The following is a 20,995-nucleotide window of genomic DNA, read 5'->3' as shown; positions in this document are numbered from 1 at the left end:
TTCAATATGTTACTGCTATACCGTGCTATAAGAAATATAAAAAAAAGTCACATGAAAAATTAAAATTCTCTAGCTTTAGACACATTTTCAAGAGTGAGTAGAACTAGTTCAGTGATTGTTTTGGAATAAAATATTCTGTAGCCCCCAAATAACAAAATCAACCTAGTGCCGACCAAATTTAGGACATTACTATTTAATTACTATACTTAAATCGAGCCAGTATGAGTGTCAGCTTTGATTTGATGGTGGAGCTTGATTACTAAGACTTTATCCCTTAATCTAGCCCAACAGGCCACATTTGGAAGACGTATCTTCTATCACAATATTTTAAGCTGCAGATAACACAATACCCGCTGCTATCTACTTCACAAAAAGAGGCTTTTTCCCCCTCATATAACCAGGTATCTTGTGGCAGGTATCGGTGACTTCTGTTCACCTCTGTGATGTCAGGTCCTGGGTCTGGGGGAGTCTCTTGACCTCCCTTCAAGATGGCAGGATGTCAGCCAGGCTTAGGCACCACACAAAATCAGAGGCAGGAATCTGGATGCTACTTCAGATAAGAGAGCTTTGGCCTTCTCAGTTTCTTTCTCATGGAGCAAAGGATCTTTTTCTGAAACCCCCAGAAACAGAAGGCTTTCCCTACATGTGTCATTAATCAGAACTGGTTTTTTGCCCACCCCCTTACCCCAGACCATGGCGAGACTTCTACCTTCTCCACCAAGTACCTGAACAAAATTCTGTGTCTGCTGTGTTAGAGTGTGTGAATGTGCACACATTTGTGGGTGCAGGATTGGGAGGAGAGTGAGGAGAAATACAGAGTGGGAGCGGTTCTGGTAATTCAGTGAGCTGTGCTTGCTTGCCAGTAGTGATTTGAGTTAGTATTTGAAATTTCTAATTTAATCAGAGAAATTTTCTACCCCAACTATGTTGAAGACTGTTGGCTGGTAATAAATACATGCTTTTGACCAAAGCCAGGCCATCGTATGATGACCACCAGTAGGAAGAAAGATGAGGTAACAGCCATCATAGTTGTGTAGCTTTTCATATTATTGATGCTTCCATTTTATCATTAATATTTAAATCTCTTTGCCAAAAAATTCACATAAATGATCACAAAAGATATTCTTTTTAAAGACTTTATTTTTTTATAAGAGCAGTTTTAGATTACAATAAAATTGAGAGGAAGATACCCAGATTTGCCAATACTCCCTGCTCCCATACATGTATCGTCTCCCCTCGTCATCAACATCACTCACCAGAATGGTACATTTCTACCAAGAACGAACCTATATTGAATCCTGATCACCCAAAGTCAATAGATTACCTCAGGGAAAAACATGCAAGCTTCATGAATTTGCACGTCATCCTTGCCCAGGGGTCATGCTGGTCTCTGAAAAGTACCAGTTTTATTCTATAGATGTGGAACTATTTCAGGTAAAATGTACCCCCCCACACACACACACCCACTTCTCTGATACACGTAGTTTGTGAAGGATTTATTTTAGTTATTTTGAAAAGTAAGTTCCAAGCTTTAAGCTGTGCTTTTTTCTCCACTGTGTTTGAGAATGGAAACAAGGGGTGTGCCGTGAAGAACAGGAAGACAGAAGGGTAATGCCTTTCACTTACCAAGAATCACTACAAGCAGGTTAATAAAACAGATTCCTTGGGTACATGTATGATGGGCATGAGAGGCTCCTGCCAACATCAGAAATCTCCTAACCACAGAATAGGACCCAAGCTTTGGGGGCACTTACACATCTGCTGGCACTTGATCACAGTTTCTTCGTACAATTCCTTCAAGGAATAGAAGTCAAGAGTCCTTTCAGGACAATACCAGGCATCCTACTAGCATTTAATAAACAATAATTATACCTTTATTAATAAGTAAATATTCAATTGTCATTAATTGTAGTACATGATCTCATTCTTGCTGGAAGAATATCAGAAAAAGAGAAATATGATTGTTCTTCTTTTGAACAGAAGGGAGATTATGAGATCCCAAAGCCTCATGTAACATACTAATATCATTTTAACAGAGCTGTGGGGATCACTGAACCACTCTTTCATTTTGGCCAAATTATATCCCTTCAAGTAGGACCTACCCATATTCATAGACTGTCCCCTGTCTTAATATCATAATTACTTGATAAAACAGATTTATATGAATCTTATAAAATACTGAGTTAACAGCCATATCTGACTTCTTAAATAATTGAAGAATATTTCGCCTAATACTAAGAAATCTTTGTCCTTTTGTGAACCCTCTGTACTACAAAAAAAGGGATTTGATTCTGTAAAATATAAATCTAAAAAGAATCTCTACCATCAAACCTATATGTTCTATACTAGTGTTTAAAATCTGCATGTTTAAAAAATTTGGAAACAAATTTCTTTATGCCAGCAGAGCTGTGTACATTTTGATGAAGTTTGCATTTTATCTGAGACCTTTTTTCTAGGGAAATTAAAATTAATACGAGGCGAACATGCCACAGATCCAGATGTACCGTCTTGTCACTTACCCAAATATTGCAATAGCTAATGTCATTTTTTGCTTTATGAAATCAAAATCCTTTTGAACACTATGTGCAAGTCCCTGTGAGGTACTTTGTATGCATATGAATAATAATTTCTTCCAAAATTGATATTTAAGAATTTGTGTAAGGTTTCTTGGTCGTCTTACTGCTCTTTTGTGTCTGAACCCTTTCATTTTGCGTCATCAGCTGCAGGTCTGAACCTCGTGCTAACACACTTGACATTGTGGATTAGTTGCCCCTCCCCCAGCCCCTCAGGCAGATCAGATCTGGCTTCATTTTTGTTTTATGGTTTTAAGTGTTTGTATTTTTAATTTGTGAACTGTTAAAAACAGAAGGAAAGGAATCACTGTTCTAAGCCAAGCCCCATGTTCGGCCTCTCTGTCTCCGTAGTTCAGAGGTCAGGTGCCCTCTCCCTGTGATCCTGTGTGCAAGACTGTCGACTGGACCCTGGCTGTCTGGCGCCAGCTCAACTCCTGCCTGGCCCGCTTGGGCACACCTGAAGCACTTCTGGGGCCAAAGTATTTCCTGTCTTGTCCTGTAGTCCCAGGACATGCCCAAGCGACAGTGAAGTAAGTGTCATTTCTCCTTGTTTACCTATTTATTTATTTACCTATTTATTTATTTATTTATTTATTTATTTATTTATTTATTTATTTATTTTTGAGCCCCAGAGACAGAGCATGAACGGGGGAGGATCAGAAAGAGAGGGAGACACAGAATCTGAAACAGGCTCCAGGCTCTTAGCTGTCAGCACAGAGCCCGACGCGGGGCTCCAACTCACGGACCGTGTGATCATGACCTGAGCTGAAGTCGGACGCTTAACCGACTGAGCCACCCAGGCGCCCCCTTATTTACCTATTTAAAATAGAGCCTTAGCGGGGCACCTAGGTGGCTCAGTCCATTTAGCATCCGACTCTTGGTTTCGGCTCAGGTCATGATCTTACAGTTTGTGGGTTCGAGCCCTGCAGCGGGCTCTATGCTGTCAGCACATATCCTTTCTTTCCCTTTCTCTCTGCCCTTCCCTTGCTCGCTCGTGTGCGCTCTTGCACCCTTGTCTCTCAGATAAATAAACTATATTAAATTAAAATAAAGCCATGGTCATGTTTGGGACCTGTGAGAGCCAGCATGCTGAAGGGCCACCTTGTATCACCTCCCGTCATCAACATGGAGTGGCAGAGCTCTGTGCTTCATATCAGAGGATAACCAAGACTTACCTGTTGGGTAGTTCCTAAGGAAACTGTTTTTACTAAGACCTAGTAAGTAGCAGTTTCCATCTGTCAGAGAAGGCTCCTTGGAATCCTGTTCAACATGTAGTGCTGTGTCTCCTGGTAAAGTCCTACCTGAGATATTCATCAAGGATCCTGTAACCAAGAACAAAAGCGTGCATTCTATTGATGAATTAAAAAGCTTCCTCCTCTATTAAGGAGACTTAAATACTCACCATGTTTTCCTTTGTAACAGCTCACGAGAATAGACATATTAATAATAAGGTTAATGAAATAGAAAATCAGGAGGAAAAAATTAATCACAGTCCAGCTTAGTAAGGTTCTGTGATTGGCTGTTAGCATCGAGTCTGTCTTTCTGGCATCCCGGGCAGCAATCCATTTCTGAAAGCAGAGGATACAGACAATCTATCTTTTCTATTGTAACAAACTGTCAATTTCAAAACAGCTAATTGGGGGAAAGGAAGAATTACAATATTAAAATATATACAGCATTTTCTTGCTAAAGAACAGATAATTTATTCATATAATCGCCTCTTTTGTCATCAGTGTTAAATTTAAGCATTTTTCACATCCAGAGTCTCAGGATTCTTAGGAGCTAATTTTGGCCTTTCCTATCTGAAGCACAGTCTTCGCCGGCAACTGTAGAGGTTCTGAGATGTTCACCCTACTTGCAGGCCAACGGGTCAGGCTGCCGCAAGTGCACAATGCTGGATCAGGGGCCAAGGACTTCATTACTCACAGTGTGGCCCCAGCCAGCACTCCATATTTGCATTGGTTTTCCTAGGTCCAGAGGTCCCAGGGGATGATGCATGGTGGCCCATGAATGCTGGCTTTGCCTCACCACTGCCCAACAATGGGCTTAGGAATGCCCCCATCCCCTGAGGTGGGGGGGGGGGGGTGCTAGCAAATCCACCCACCCTTTGCCCTGGAAGGAAACATCACTTTTCTTATCCTAGTAAGGAAATAAATCTGCCTCCTGCTCCAGATGGAGACACCATCTCTATCTTCCAAGGCTGTTTGCCATACTAACGTCCTTGAAAAGATAGTCCAGAACTAAAGTGGACACTAAATGTGCAAAAATGCCATGGAGGATTATCTCCCAACAACCCTCTTAAGGAAGTGTGTTTTGTTTTGTTTTTTTAAATCAAAGCCTGCCATCTTTACCCCGTTAGCACCTGTAGGAGTACCTGTGCAAGTTTGACTCATGCTACAGAACACCAGACTTTTGTCTGTATTCCCTTATTACAGTTTTTTTTCCTCTTGAATTACATATCATTAGACATTAACAGAGAGCTTAAAATAGAGAGATGCTTGATACCTGGGTAAAAGTTTTAATAGTCTTGAAAGGCGTGTGCTGATACCTAATGGTTTTGAAAACTTTGCTGTACGAGGAGATGTAGTTTAGTTTCTACAGCCTTTAATCGAGTGTCTTTTATTTTTAATGTTGCAACAAAGTGTAATCTTTGTTGAAGGAATTTTAATTGCTATTGGATGCCCGAAACTTGGGTAAAGTCCTGCTACTACAGCTGTTACTGCGAAGGGTCCATCTTAGGAGACAGCTGGTTGACCCCATCCCTGCTCTGCAGGGCTAAGCCCACCTACATGCAGACACTGAGACTTTGCCTTGGGGTAGACAGATTTAATTTGCCACTGATGATAAGATATACCCCAGTTTCAGAAATATTAGAACATAAGTGGTCTTATTAAGAAAATATGGCAAGTAAGCTTAAGCTATTTAGACATACACTTCCAGGAAATATTTTTTGTAAGCTTCTGCCTATAAATTTACTTTCCTTTCCATGTATTTTATTCATGCATTCATTCAACCCACACTTAAGCACTGATAACTGCTCTCAGTGATTTTATAAAATAGTTTTTTTCAATACACATTGTATTTCTGAGGTAAAATGTCACTTATTCAAATGTCACTTATTTCAAAACTACCTATGAAAGGTAACAGATCTGTAGAAACACTTAGTGTTTTCTCCATGCTCTTCAAACTTGTCCTTTGTAGTATGGTGTGTGATTTGAGAGAGGTCGGGTCCTAACTGTGAACCGCCCTTCTCTTGCAAGGTGGATGGCTAAGCTGTGGAATGCTATCATTGCACCCAGAGTTCAAGAAGCAATATTGTCAAGAGCCTCTGTGAAAAGACAACCTGGCTTGGGGCTGGCAACTGCTAAAAAACACCCCAGCCAAGGACAGCAGGCTGTGGTTAAAGCTGCTCTCAGCATCTTGCTCAATAAAGCCGTGCTACATGGCTGTCCCCTCCCGAGAGCAGGTACAGGGTTGGTGCTGGGAGGGGAGGGAAGGGGAGGAAACTGACTCTTATATAATACTGGTTTGCATTTGTTATTAGGGAGCGATTTTTTCCTTCTTTGTAAGTAAAGAAATTATGTCGACTCAATGTATATTTCATACCATTGTTTCAGAACTCACTCTCTCTAAATTACTGGCTCATGTTTAAATTCCAGATCTCCAAGTGAATTTTGTTGGTTCACAGCATCCCTGCTTGGGTATTAAGCACAGCCATGATTCTGAAGAGTAATTTCTTGGAGAATTGCAATTGTTCTGTTTTGCTTGACTGAAACTGCATTATCACTGCCTTCCTTTTGGCAAAACGTGATTTGTGTTGTTTCAGAGCTGGACCAGCATGCGGCTGATTTCAGAGGAGGAAGTTTCCCTCTCTCTATAGTTTCAAGTTACCACAGTTACAGCAAGAAGAAAGGAGAGAGCGGTGCCTGGAGAAAAGTGAGCACCAGTCCTCGCAAGAAGTCTGGCCGCTTCTCTCCACCCTCCTGGAATAAGCCAGGCCTGAGTGAGGAAGGTGAGGGAGGCATCTGTGCTGCCTGGAGGAGCGTGGGCACTAGTGATCGGGTTTCTGATTGCAAATGTGCTTTTGAGTTTTTCAATGCATATTTTCATAGAACGAACAGGGAGTAGTAGGTACATTTCCAAAACTATTTGGGAGAAATACTCGTTTGTTTTTTGTGGCATCCACAACTAAATCTATATAGTTTTCTCCTTTTATGTGTCTAAAAGCCACATATATTTCTTGAAGTATGTGAATAGACATATTTGATACCAGTTTAAGGCCTTTGTGAGTGAATCAGTTTTAACTATTTCTTTTTCATATATTGTACCATGTGCCAGGTTCTATTCTATACACTGGAAATAGAGCAGAGAAAACACAAAAATCCCTACCCTCTTAGAGTTTACATTCTAATAAATCATCAAAGAGACTCAATATAATGGAAGATCATCTATAAAAAAAGATATAAGTTCTCATTCTGACAAGATATAACGCATTTACTTCTGGTGTTAGACCTATTCATTTTGGCTTTGATAATAGGGTAGTCAACAATTATACAAATTATAAATGTCTTCTCTAAAGGAAATCCTTACTTGAGTAAGATAGAAAAGATGTTCCAACCTCTATGCACTGGATTTCTGATATATGTAATTAACTGTAGGTCTTCAGGAGCCCCACTCCTACCCCCAACATATCCTGTTGTGTATAATTTAATGGCAATGTTATAGCAGTAGAGTTGCTACAAAAGAGAATATTATGCCTAACATCTTGAAACAAGAAAAATTGCTTTTGTTCATTAATGTATTTTCATACTTAAGCTCGTATTTTGTTGATTTTTAATATTAATACATGAGGTAATTATAAACAACAAGTTGTGTGTCCGTAAACGTGAGGAATTTTTTTTTTTTTAATGATTGAATAGAAACTCACTGAATAAATTGAGAGTCTACTTACACTTTTTTAAGGTAAATGTTGCCATTATTTCCCAAAGTTACAGTGTTTGATTCAGGGAGTAAAGTCATTAGACTCCAGCCCCTAATATGGCCTGGAGACTCCCAAGGCGACCTTCTGCAGTAAGGACTATACCTCCCTCTTGTTTATCCCTATGTATATTGCAAAAGAGCTCTAAAATGAGTATTATCCTCTCCATTTCCAGGTAACAAAACTGAGGTTCAGAAACCCTTGGCTGTGTGTCCAGATCACCTCTTCTGGAAACATGGGGATCTGCAGTCCATGTTTTTGTTTCTTGCAAGTCCAGTGCTGTTTTCCTCCATCCATGTCACTTTAATCCCATGGTACATGGAATAATTCATAAACACTCTAGATAGGAGTCATCCAGGCTCTTCACTATTATTTCCAAGTTTGTTACAGTTTCTATAGGGTTTAAAACCAGCTTCTTGCTTGAGCCAAATAATTATCTAAATAATAAGCATTGTCAATATATACTTTATAGAGCTGACAAAATCAATAAAATGAATATGAATATAGAGCAACATTATGGAAATAAACTCAAAACTGTTACATAAAATATTTAAAAGTTAAAAAAATTATAAATGATTTGATGTTTATATTCAATAATTATACTCTTTGGAACATGAAACCTTATTTGAAAGATTAATAAAATTGTGTGCAACCACAGCATACACGGACATCAACAGAGATTTATAGAATCCAAGAACTAATTCTGCAAAGTAGAATTCATGGGTCAGTGGTTAGGAGAATAAACCACTAACTGGTTAAGTACCAAACATACCTCTCTGGTTATTTCATTTTTTATAATGGTAAAGTTTTTTCCCAGTAACTCCATTTGATAAAGGATTATTGCAGTCTTTGGGTTGATAGTTTTTTTGATGCCGTTGTTTATCAAAATAGAAACCTTTTTGCATTCTGTACAGATAAGTAGGGATGATAATAACGTTTGATAAAGACACAACCTTTTTTTCTCCAGACCTAAAATAGGTCACCAGCTTCTGGAGGCAGGAGCCAAGCCCAGGTGCCTATATGGTAATAAGGGAAAGCCGCTAGTCCACCTCTCTGACAATGACAACAAAAGTATGGGGAAAAAACTAGTGTGGAGATTATCTCTGATGATCTGCTCTTCATGAGGATATATTCAATTCAACTTCTCAAATCATTCTTTAAAGATCATTTGTGCTGGCAGCATTCGTACAATTTTGGAAGAGGGACCGTTCATTTGTAACAGCAGTGCCTGGGCAGGAAGCTACATCCAGAGCTACTGCCCTGAGGAAAAACGCCTCAAGAGATGGATTCAATCCAAAAACTATACCAAAGTGCAGAATCCATAGTCTGTTTCTTTTTAATACAGATTCAAGATGCACAGGGACAATGGTTCATTCTATTGGTAATTTTACTGTATTTTTCTTTGAACAGGTATCAGAATTAAAGCTGTGTCTCAGCAGAATTGTAACAGGAATGCTTCCCTGTCAAAACAAAAGTAAGTTTCCCTTTAACTTGGAGCAAATGATACGTGTTCCCGTTATTTGTGCAGCTATAATAGCGTTAAAATAATTTTTTTAAAAAATGGAGGTCATTCATTAAACTGAAATCTAAATGAATGTGTAATGGTAGGACAATTTTCCCTTGTAAGTTCTTTGGCCTAATAATCAAATTGACATAAAACAGATTACCAGAAGAAAAATTAATTTCCTATGTAGGGGAACCCCAAAGATAGGAGACTCAGCAAGTCGGGCTGTTGAGGCTTATATGCCATCCTGAGCTAAGGGATGGGATAGGGGCCTGGGGTGCTTCACAGGACGCCAAGAGCAGATGCTTGCCTGCCAGACAGATAGGTATTTCAGATAAAAGTTATCTCTGGTAATAGCTTTCTGGACCAGCCCCCGATCTAAATTCTTTTAGGTACTTAAGGGAGAGGTAAAAGTTTTTCTTGAGTCAGCTGGGTCTTGATTGACTTCACATCAAAATAACCCACATGCCAGAGTGACACATTTTGGGATGGCGTATTCTCCCCTTCAGATGAAATTTAAAAAAACATGTTCTTTAAGCTCAACATAAACCCTTTTTTGCTTTTAGTTTGTTGAAAAGGTCAGAATCATTATTGGCTTCATTTTTCATCTAATTTGATCATCATTAATGCATTTGACATAAAGATCTGATAAAACCCTACATTTGTGAACTTTTAAACAGGCTTTAGAGGAGTGATTTTTTTTAAATACTAGATTTATAGAAACTTGCTTTTAGGTGCTAAATGTTTAAAGTGATCATTTTATTTTCTTAGGTTGCTTGTACGGAATTGATTGGTTCAGCTTACAGATTTTGAGGTACAAACGCTTGGTTAATCATAGAATAGAAATGTTAGGGCAGTCTGTAAATAGTTCTCCGTTGTAACCCAATAAATTGTGTGCCCTGTCACTTGACAGGTAACATTTAGAACACTGGTTCACAGAATTACAGGATTGGGGTGTAAAGAGAGAGAAGATTGATAAGGGAAACCATACCAGATGCTTCTTTCTGCCAGACACACTGCTAACTCCATTATATATAGCAGCCCATGTGAGTTCCCCAGTAACTCTATAATACAGATACAAGGAATCCATTACAGCAAAGGGAACCCAGAAACTAAACTGTTCAGGAGGCAGAAAAAAAATGTGACCCATGGCCATGCTGCTAGTAAGTGGTAGAGCCAAGTTTGAAATTCAGATTTGTTTGAGTGTACCACACTGCCCCCTTCTTCCACAGTATTTAGTGTCTCAGTTTCATTTAGGCTTGGAGAAAGGGAAGAAAAGGGAACAGTAAGGAGACCGGAATGTTGTAAACCAAGTGGATTTCTCAGTGAATAAAATTTTATCTTATTGAGAAGTATTTTGAGTGGGAGTTACCAAAATTGTAGGAGAGTGAGTTGTGCCATCAAATGACATTTTAAAATCCTTTTAAAAGGATATTTAAAAACTCTTTTCTTACCCCACACCAAACCCCCAAAACTGGATTGTGGTTCCCACTTTGAAAAACTCTTTTCTGAACTTTGTATTAGGTCTTTAGAGAATGATCTATCATTGACATTGAATTTGGATCAGAGACTCTCTCTGGGTTCAGATGATGAAGCAGACCTTGTCAAGGAACTTCAGAGTATGTGCTCCAGCAGATCTGAATCTGATATAAGCAAGGTAAGCAGTACAAATGGGGGAGGACATTGAATGGCTTGCCCAACAGAAGAGAGATTGCTTTTTTTTTTTTTTTTTTTAGTGTTTATTACTGAGAGAGAGAAAGAATGCTAGTGGGGGAGGGGCAGAGAAGCGAGACAGAATGCGAAGCAGGCTCCAGGCTCTGAGCACACAACCTGACGCAGGGCTTGAACTCACAAGCAGTGAGATCATGACCTGAACCAAAGTTGGACGCTTAAGCGACTGAGCCACCCAGGCCACCCCAGAAGAGAGAATTCTTAGAACCAACACTCATTCTCTGAAAGAAATTCCTTATTGAATAGTATGGTTAATGCTCCAAATCAAACCATCCTTACCTGGCTTCAAAAAAGCTTTTTCTTCCAAAATATCTTTTCTAAAGTAATGGAGTTCTCTTTAGTACAGCCTGTTTTCCAAACTCTTCTGAAACACCTGAGGTTAAAATTGCAGCGCATTCAGGCAGCATTAGGTTACCCAGGCTTTTTTTTCCCTTTTTCCTAAGGTTGGCATATAAGTCATCTGTCCGTAAGAGAGCATCACAGCAGACTCATGTTATAGACACAGGAACAGCCACAACTTTCCTTACAAATAAGAAAATTGGGCCTGTATAATCCATGTAGTCATAGTCTTTAAGCTGTGAAAATTGAGATCCAAATATAGAAATCAGTGACCCAGATTCACAAAGGTGATTTCACCAGCATCAAGCTCAACCTGTTTTGGGACTCTTCGAAATGCAGCAAATCTAACCAGACTTACATTATGAATGCCCTTTACGTGAAAGGGAGGATAAGCAGGTGGTTATAATGTGCAGGTTCCACTGCAAGACTCAGCTCTTACATCTGCACAGTCCTAGTCTCTAGGACAGAGTAGAATTGGCTGTCTTATTTAACCTCGCTGGAAAGGAGATGAAATACTTACCTACTGGAAAATTAAGGTAATGACTGAAATCTTACAATTTTAGCCTTTCTTGCCAAGAAAGATTTTTTTTTTCTATAGGGCTCATCTGGCCATCTTCTTTTGATTATTAAAAACAGACTCTCTTCCCATAGAGATTATTTCTCATGCATTTTCTGGTAGTTTCACTTAAAGACTTCAAGTCTTTTGTCGTAAACAGTACAGCCCTTGAGTGCGTGTTCATAGAGCTCCTAAGGGTCAGAGAAGAATGGTAACACTTCTGTGGGTTTCCTGTAGTGACTTTAAGTTGTGCTTTGATAACTTGTGCATTTTCCAGATTGCTGATTCCAGGGATGATTTAAGGAGGTTTGATGGTTCAAGAAACAACCCTGCATTTTCAACTCTTAATCCAAGAATGCCAGTGTCACCAAAGGTAAGAACAAGCAATGTTCTAACAAAATGTTAGAAAGAAATGCTGTGGAAGACTCCAAAATTTTGAAGGTCTTTTGAGAAGGTCTCCATTTGTTTTCATTCATGTATGCTAAAATTAAATATACTGTAACTTCTGTCTTGGTGGTTCCATTTTAAAATATATTCGAGAACCTTTAAGATTTCCTGCATTTTGGAATTCCAAAGGGCTAAATAATGTAAATGTCTATTACATGTGGAAAAAAAATCTCCTTTTTAGTTTTGCCATGACACACAGTGGTTTCCGTGAGATACTTTCCTTTAAAAAACACGTCAGAATGGTAAATAGAAGAGCTGGTATTCCAATAGATTTCATTAACCTCTCAAAATAACTTCTGTGGTTGGTTAATAAATGCCAGATGGCCCAGCATGGTACTCGTGGGTGAACAGAAACAATAAAACTACTTCTTACCCAGTAGTTACTCTGTGAGGATGTAGGTTTCACAGAGGCATTGAGTAATAGTTGTTTTGTTCACCAAGCCATGTCGAGTGTGGTTCACATCCTGTTCCCATCCGTTCCCAGGGTGGCTTACCAAGACTTGTGGGGGGTTTGCACGGTGCAGGATTATAAAGTAAGCATGCTGAGAGTATTGAATTATTAATCCTTATCTGCTCACCACAGCCCCTGCTCTCCCACTGTTCTATTAGGTCTCAGTCCCAATTAGTTATATGGGAGCTGTATGTTTTGGGGGAAGAAGGTGGGAGGTATTGGCAAGGCTGAGGTCCTAAGTAAAAAATATATAACATGATGATCTATAAAGGAAAAGCATGACCTTCTGTCTCACTCCTATCATAATGTCTGCCTCTCCTCCCCAATAGGGAACAGTTTCGAAAGCCCAGCAAAAGCATAATTTGGAGAGCATGTAAGGGACATTGCCCTAAGGAGGTGACTTGGAGTCTCTGTTGCAAATTTAGGCTGGAAGATATTTTGTTCAGGAGCTGTCCTTCATCTTTTGGTTCAAAGCACATTTCTTGGATCTCTTGGGACCACTCTTTATAAGGTTCCTTGTGGAACAGTCCATGGAAAGGCCATGAAGTCTGTGAGGAAGAACAGTGAACCATTATTTCTCCACAGGGTGAAGTCACTTTCCTCTGTAAAAATATTGGCTGGTAGTAACCAGCTGCCACGGTTTAATGATTGGAGACCAGGTTTTGTACCCCTATTTCTCTGTCACAGGACTGACTGGTTGCTACAGTAAGGTACTGTCCACAAAAACTAGTACTGAAAGAAAGATATGCTCAGGGCAGATTTTTTTTAAAAGAATAAGTTTCCTTTTATGCCTTCTGGGCTGTTATAAAAGAACCATAGGGTGGTTTGAATCTGTGATTTGAGGTGGGTATTAGGACAACTGCCTAATGAACAGATGGGAAGGGCCTGGTCTGCCATGGCTAGGAGGTGTTTTTCTCAGAACCTGCCAGCAGAGGGCAAAGTAACACATTTGACAGCTTTCTGAAAGCTTGGCAGGCTCATTGCTTTTCTGGATTCCTGATGAACTCAGCTAGCATTTCTTGGCTAGATGCCCAGTTTCTTCTGTTATCAGGAAGTAATTCTTAAAGGAAGAGCTCTCTGGGTTAGTTGAAATCACTTTCAACAATCATCATTTGCCATAACAGAACTCCTTACTGCTCCAACAGTAAGGGAATGTAGTGGGATTAATAAAAACAAATACATATATTTAAATCATTGATAGAACAGACACTAATATATTGTCTTCTCCTGAAAATCAAATTAATCTCCCACAAACAAAAGTTCTCATCTTTGCAGAGTGAAATCCACTTGATGATTTCTTTTTAAACCCCCCAGCGCCCAGATCACATTCCCCAGAGGTCCTGATGTAATCGGTCTGAGGTGCAACCTGGACTTTGGGGTTTTTGAATTGCAGCCAGTGCTTAGACCCACTGGTCTAAGACAGCTTTGGTCTGTGGTCCTCTTTCTTGTCCACGCCACTTCTTGTTTCTAAATGTATCTTTATGTAACTTACTTTTACATGTAATCCACCGTTTCTGTACCACACTCTACACCTTCCTGTCTTCACCGTATGTCTCCTCTTCACCTTTCACAGCCCTATACATCCTTAAAGATCCATCTCCAATAGGGGTGCCTGGGTGGCTCAGTCAGTTAAGTGTCTGACTTCAGCTCAGGTCATGATCTCATGGTTTGTGAATTCAAGCCCCACATGGGTCTCTGTGGTGACAGCTCAGAGCCTGCTTCGGATCTGTGTCTCCCTCTCTCTCAAAAATACACCAAATATTGGGGCGCCTGGGTGGCGCAGTCGGTTAAGCGTCTGACTTCAGCCAGGTCACGATCTCGCGGTCCGTGAGTTCGAGCCCCGCGTCAGGCTTTGGGCTGATGGCTCGGAGCCTGGAGCCTGTTTCCGATTCTGTGTCTCCCTCTCTCTCTCTGCCCCTCCCCCGTTCATGCTCTGTCTCTCTCTGTCCCAAAAATAAAAATTAAAAAAAAAAAAAAAATGTTGAAAAAAAAAATACACCAAATATTAAAAAAAAAAAAAAAAAAGATGGCTCTCTAGTGGAAAACACTTTTCCTTTACTTTCTCCTCCCCAGCTTCCCCAGCTAGGGAACAGGGATTACTAGTACTCTCCTAGCTGGCAGCAGCTAGTCAATATGAATTGCTCTGGTTTAATAATATTTTTTTTAAAAAATTGAAACTTTATATGCAACACCTTTCTGTACAAACTCACAGGGTCTTTTTTTGAGCCTAATATCAATGTTGAACATAAGTAAACTTAATATGGTTAACAGAACTTTGGAGTTTTAGCCCAGAAAACACTAAACACCCTGAACTCTCCTAGTCCCAGGCTCTTGTACCTCTTAGCTTTAGGGAAAACACCTCAAAACCTGTGTTTAGTGGCCAGGGTGCCAGGAACATCACAGTGTGCCCTGTTCTCACACTCCCAGCCTTGAAGGTCTGTGGGCCTCACTAACACACCTGTTCCATCCTCACACCTTAACACTCCAAGCACATGGTTAGCTGTGGTGGAGGCTTCTTGTTACTTCATTTCACATTAGCATTTCCCATCTCAGACCACAAAGACGCACACACACCATTCCCCCTGCCACCATGATGTAGATGACTGCACAGAGGAGCAAAGAACACCACATATCACCTTTCCTCTCTCTGGGACCTGGCACTAATCAAGGCAAAATTATTTACAGGTTTCCTTCCCCTCACTCAGAGACTCTATCTGCCAACCGGCTGTTACCTTTATTACAACATGCCATTTCTTCAGATCAAATCACAAATTGGGATTGGTCTTTACTAGGCCCATGGCTAAGTCCCATTTTACAGATTTACAAAGATTCCCAAGAGAATTCAACTGCCAGCTAAGGCCACACAGTTTTTACATTTTAAATCTTTTAATGGCTACATTATTATTTGGCTGCATTAAAAGAGAGAAAGTAATCAATGTCAACTGCTTGAGAGGCATTTGGAAATGCCTTAGGAACTCCCTTAGGGGGCTCCATGTTCATTGGTTGTGGAATTTTAGACGCTCTAGGGGAAAACACCTTGAGTGAGAGTTGGGAGCCTGACATCTTGTTCTTAATCACTGAGACTGGGGGCAAATCATTTTACCTGTCCCGTTCTTCCACTAGGCTTAAACCACTATGCTCTCTGCTTTAGGACAAGCACCTAGAATAGTGCCTATGCTTTGTAGTTAAACTGTTAATCAATGCAGTTTTTTGAGCATTTACTTTTTAGTTTACAGGAAAGCAGAAAAGTTAGGGGACTTACCCAAGGTTGATATAGTTGATTTTTGTAGAGCTGCCTACAAACAGTTGCTTTGACCACTCCAATTTGATGATTCCTTTGGGGCCAGGCCTTCAAGAAGCTCCCATTGGTGAGGAGGTCCCAGACTCGTGATTCACAGAGTCTTGTGACACACGAAGGGCCTGAAGGAAAATCAGGCGGTGGGTCTTTAGGAAGTTAGTCACTCAGTCTGCTATTTGGTTTTTCAAGAGAACCATATTTAGGGGGAAACTCCTACATACTTGCACAGACACACGGAGGAGGAAGAGTGAGGACCACTGTTAGCAGTTAGTAACCATGTCAGAAATGTGACAAACTTGTTCTGTTTCTCTTGTCTTACAGGAGGTCAGTCCTCTCAGCAGCCATGAAACTACGGAATGCAGCAACAGTCAATCAAAGATTGAGTTGGGTGTTTCAAGAGTTAAATCTTTCCTTCCTGTTCCTCGAAGTAAAGTCACCCAGTGTTCCCAGAACACCAAAAGAAGCAGCAGCAGCAGTAATACAAGGCAAATAGAAATAAACAACAACACAAAAGAAGACATTTGGAACTTCCACCAAAATGAACAAGTAGAAAAACCTAACCAATAGGCCTGCCTACAATTGTCTCATTCTTAACTTCTGTATATTTCACACAGAAACCAAGGACAACAAGATGTAAATACCTTTAAACGGAGGAAATGTTTTCACTGTAATATAAAGTATGAGTGCGGGACCACTATTCAATTCTTTTGTAAAGAATGTATTTATAACCAACATTTTGTCACTTTTTTTTTTTTTTTTCCAATTCTGTAAGATTGAACTTCAATACCAGGAAGTGATGCCAACTTTTCAAGTAGTTTTATAATAGAAATATTGTAATAGTTTTAATCAACATGTTCAGGGGTATTAGAACTGTCAGTGTACTGTATATCTATATATATGTATATATGTATATTTTAAAAAGTCCATGAACCATATTGCATACACGTTACAAAATGTACAACATTGGCTTTTAAATAGCGATCATAATTTTATGTTGACTAGAAAGGGGCAATAACAAACCATTTCTAAACAGTTAATTTCCATTAAAAGCCATATTAAGTATTTTGCCTGTTAAATTCTAGTTTTACATTTTAAATATTTTCATGGTTAAATTGCTGATTGGTTGCATTATGTATATTTATGCATATAAGTTTGCATTATGACTCCTGCAAAATATGAAATTATATAATGCAATAAAAGTGTTATCTTTCTTACAAAAGTTTTGTACCTAAGTGGATATAACTGCAAATGCTTCAATAAATTAATTTAGAGTTAACTCCCTCTTCTATTTAATTCTAGTAGCACAACTGATAAAGTTGACAATATTTTCTGGAAGTGTTTCTTTGAAAATTACTAATGAAATTACATATACAATTCAGAGTTAAAATGCTTTGACACCAATAAAATACTGAATTGGTGAAATGCTTTTGCAGTAGAGTTTCTATCTATATAGCTCTTTGTGTTCACTTACCGAATGTGTTCTCCACATTGGCTTTTCAGTAGCTGTTCACAGAAAGGCCCACTCTTGTCAGAAAGTGTTAAATAAAAATAAAACATTTAAGTGGAGCTCTAAGAATAAGGTGTTCACTGAACATCTTTTTCTCTCATAAATACCCCCCAAAAGGTATGATTTTATACCAAAAATTAATAGTTGTCTAAGAGTATTATAAGCCCTCTCTTGGCCAGAATGGTCATTTATATTTAAGTATACACATGTACATTGATACTATATTAAACTCTACAAAAATGTCTGCAAGGAACTTAAAGTGTGATTAAGATTACTCCACAAGGGATGAATTAGAGATCTTTCTAGCAGGGAAGAACTCGATTCCAACATGTGTCAGCCTTCTACCTGAGCTTCATCTTTGCAAGGTGAATCCCAGGGGTAGAGAGATGGGCCCTTATGCACAGCAAAGTGTGCAGTGAGGTTGGGATTGGGGGGACCGGGGAGGACAAGGGACAGAGTGTGGGTGGAAGAAAGAGGCCAGGGGAAAGGCTTAGTCTTCAACACAATAAGTCCTTTGAGTTGGACTCAAATTCTTGGTGCCCTGGTGGCATTTGCTACTTCTCTCAAGTGTTTTCACAAAGCCACTAAATAATCTCAAAATCAGAAACCAGATTTGGGTGGCTCTGATGTGTTTCCTCCTGCTTACTTAAACCTGCTTAGATTATATCCATTTGAAATTCTTAGGCATTTTGATTAGGCACCATGTTTTATATTAGCTGCTTTTCTGAAGATAAAGATCCCATTATAGTCAAGCACCAGAGAAAACAAAAGCAAATTTGAAATACATTATTGAGATGACTTATAGTACCTGATCTTGCAGCTTTGTCAGTAAAACTCAACATGTACACTTTTTATAATTGGATGGCAGACTGCAAGATGTCTAAAGAGGGCATTTAGATCAGAGGCTCAAAATACAGATAGAGATCCACTAATGGATCTTTATCTCAATTTAGTGAGTCACAACTAACCATTTAAAAAAATTTTTTTTTAATGTTTATTTTTGAGAGACAGACATGGCACGAGTCAGAAAGGGGCAGAGAGAGGGAGACACAGAATCGGAAGCAGGCTCCAGGCTCTGAGCTGTCAGGACAGAGCCCGACACGGGGCTCAAACTCACAAGTTACGAGATCGTGACCTGAACCAAAGTTGTCGGATGCTCAGCCGACTGAGCCACCCAGGCGCCCCACAACTAGCCATTTTTAAAAGTAGAATAGAAAGTATCACAGTACATCATATTGTCAAGGTAAAAATGGTTTGTTTCTGTTATGTAGATGTATGCATGTATGTACTGGGCTGTGATGTGAAGCATAGCTTTCTGTGGACATTACCAAAAATCTTTCAGAGTCGATACGGTGTAAGGGAGCCTAGTGGTGGGGATGGCATGGAGTGAAAAGATCTTTGATGATAAACTGCCTTAGGGCTGAATGAAGCACTGTCATTTATTTGCTGTAAGGTCTAAGACAAGTTTATTTCTTTAATGCAGTTTTCTCAGCAGTAAAGTAGGGTCCTTACAACCCATGAGTTGTCTGTGAGCATTAAATGAGGTTATACAATAAAGTGTTCCTAGCTAATAACTCCCTCATTCCTAATAAATCTTACAACTCTTTGAGGCATTCCAACATATTTTCAGCGTATAATCAATTCACAAATGCACCTATATTATAAGCATCAGATTTTAAATAAGAACATGAAACAAGTGATAGAAATATAATTGAAAATAAACTATAAAATACATGAGCAATTTCCATTTTCAGGTTGAGTTTCTCAAAAAAAAAAAATATATCTCACATTTGCTTATATAAAAGAGAAAACAAGTATAGACTTCATAAAATCTGATTATTGAGGAAAAGTAGCCAATTTTGATCAATAAGGTTGAATTTTAAAAAACGCAGTATTTTTTTTCTGTGCAGTTAATAATAAATTGTAATTGAAAATTAAGTTTAATTGGCTAGCCGTAGCCATCACCTGATTGAGGTGCCTATTAGGAACAATTATGACCCATTAAAGAAAAGTCAATCTCTGAAGTTATTTGACGTTTTCTGAATTCTATGCCACCTCTTTGCAAGATCATCCTTCTCAGAGAACTTCCCACAAATATTAAAGGAGTAAATTAGTGAATAGATATCCTTTGTTTAGTTTTTACTATAAATAAATGTTTAGTTGTGGACAAAGATGTCTGTTGAGTATTAATTAGAGGGGACTATAGAAATAGAGAAGAGATATGCAGTTACACGGTATGTCTATTCTCTCTTTAATGGTGATGATAACAATATCAGGAGTCATGACCTCACATTCTGGCCACAAAGCTGACACTTTCTATCTCTAGGCTTCAGTATCCTCAGTTAAAAAAAAAAAAAAAAGAGAGAGACAGAGAGAGAGAGAGAGAATTAGAGCTTCTTCTTATTCCCATAAAGAAAAGCACAACAAAATCAGAAATCCTGTTAGTTCTTATATATTCTGATATGAGGGAGTCAGCTAACCATACCATAAAAGTTATTTGGCTTATATTTTAAGAAAATCAAGAATATACTTTTCCTTAGCTAGTTCAGAAGTTTACGTTTGTTCAGACATTTGTTTCATTTGTCTTCAGCCATTCATTATTCATTAAAGTAATGTGTACTAGGGATAGGGTGTTAGGAGGTTCCAGGTGCCTCTCAACTTGGAGCTTACAGTTTATTGGGGTTAGACAGTGAGTAAATAAAGAAACAAAACAAAGTAACTTTATATCCTGTATGTTCTGTAAAAGAAATCAGTAGACCGATGTGATAGAGCACGCTTGGAAAAGGTCATGGATGAAGGGTTACTTTAGGGCAGACTAGTTCAAGGAAAGGTCTCCAAGGACCTAACATTTACTCTGGTATGTGAGGATGAAAGGGATGAAGGGATGCAGGAGCCAGAAGTTACAGAACTGGTAACTGCCCTAAAGAAGGACCAGGAAGGAGCCTGGAGCTTGAAGCACATTTAGCCAGGAGAAGAATTAACAGAGATGAAGGTGGGTGGTGTGGCAAAGGTTGGATTCTGATGTAGGCTCTGGTAAGAATCTGTAGCACAATGAGAAGTCACTGGAGAGTTTTAAGCAACTATCAGGCATTCATTTATATTTTTAAAAGCCTGTTTAGAGAGATCAGTGCTGTCCAAAAGGAATGTAATATTAGCCAAAAATGTGAGCCACATACATACTTTTGAGCTTTCTAGTAGCCACACCTTTTAAGGGGGCTTAAAATAATATATGGGGAGCCTGGGTGGCTCAGTTGGTTAAGTGTCCAACTTTGGCTCAGGTTATGATCTCACAGCTTGTGGGTTCGAGCCCCACATCAGGCTCTGGGCTGACAGCTCAGAGCCTGGAGCCTGCTTTGGATTCCGTGTCTCCCTCTCTCTCTCTGCCCCTCCCTCTCTCCCTCTCTCTCTCTCTCTCTCTCTCAAAAAGAAACATTAAAAAAAATTTTTTTAAATAAAAAGTAAAATTATTGCAAAGTTTATTTAATTCACTATATCCAAACATTATTTCAAAAATGATTTTTATAATCAATATAAAAAAGCATTGAGATATCTTACATTATTATTTCATACTCTAAGTTCTTGACATACACTAAATTTTATAGTAAAAATGA

The 20,995-nt window shown here is 39.1% G+C and overlaps 1 protein-coding gene and 1 pseudogene across 9 annotated transcripts in view; one reads left to right on the top strand and one right to left on the bottom strand.

Annotated features, from left to right (window-relative positions):
* CTTNBP2 (cortactin binding protein 2) overlaps window positions 1-17,153 on the top strand; it is a 170,082-nt gene extending 152,929 nt beyond the window's left edge. For 7 of the 9 annotated variants that reach the window (XM_042970583.1, XM_042970631.1, XM_042970577.1 and 4 more), the window contains 7 exons: window positions 2,925-3,103; window positions 5,834-6,039; window positions 6,400-6,585; window positions 8,962-9,025; window positions 10,580-10,712; window positions 11,959-12,054; window positions 16,199-17,153. In XM_042970583.1, the coding sequence (XP_042826517.1) occupies window positions 2,925-3,103; window positions 5,834-6,039; window positions 6,400-6,585; window positions 8,962-9,025; window positions 10,580-10,712; window positions 11,959-12,054; window positions 16,199-16,444 (1,110 nt within the window). In that variant the 3' untranslated portion in view covers window positions 16,445-17,153. Of the gene's footprint in view, window positions 1-2,924; window positions 3,104-5,833; window positions 6,040-6,399; window positions 6,586-8,961; window positions 9,026-9,826; window positions 9,870-10,579; window positions 10,713-11,958; window positions 12,055-12,908; window positions 12,976-16,198 lie in introns of those variants that run through there. The other 2 variants (XM_042970609.1, XM_042970624.1) reach the window with 2 other exon arrangements.
* LOC122236800 lies at window positions 1,331-1,431 on the bottom strand (annotated as a pseudogene).
* Window positions 17,154-20,995: the final 3,842 nt, after the last annotated feature.

This window comes from Panthera tigris, chromosome A2, assembly GCF_018350195.1.
Source record: "Panthera tigris isolate Pti1 chromosome A2, P.tigris_Pti1_mat1.1, whole genome shotgun sequence".
In the NCBI taxonomy this organism is placed as follows: domain Eukaryota; kingdom Metazoa; phylum Chordata; class Mammalia; order Carnivora; family Felidae; genus Panthera; species Panthera tigris.
This window is presented reverse-complemented; position numbering and strand designations above follow the sequence as displayed.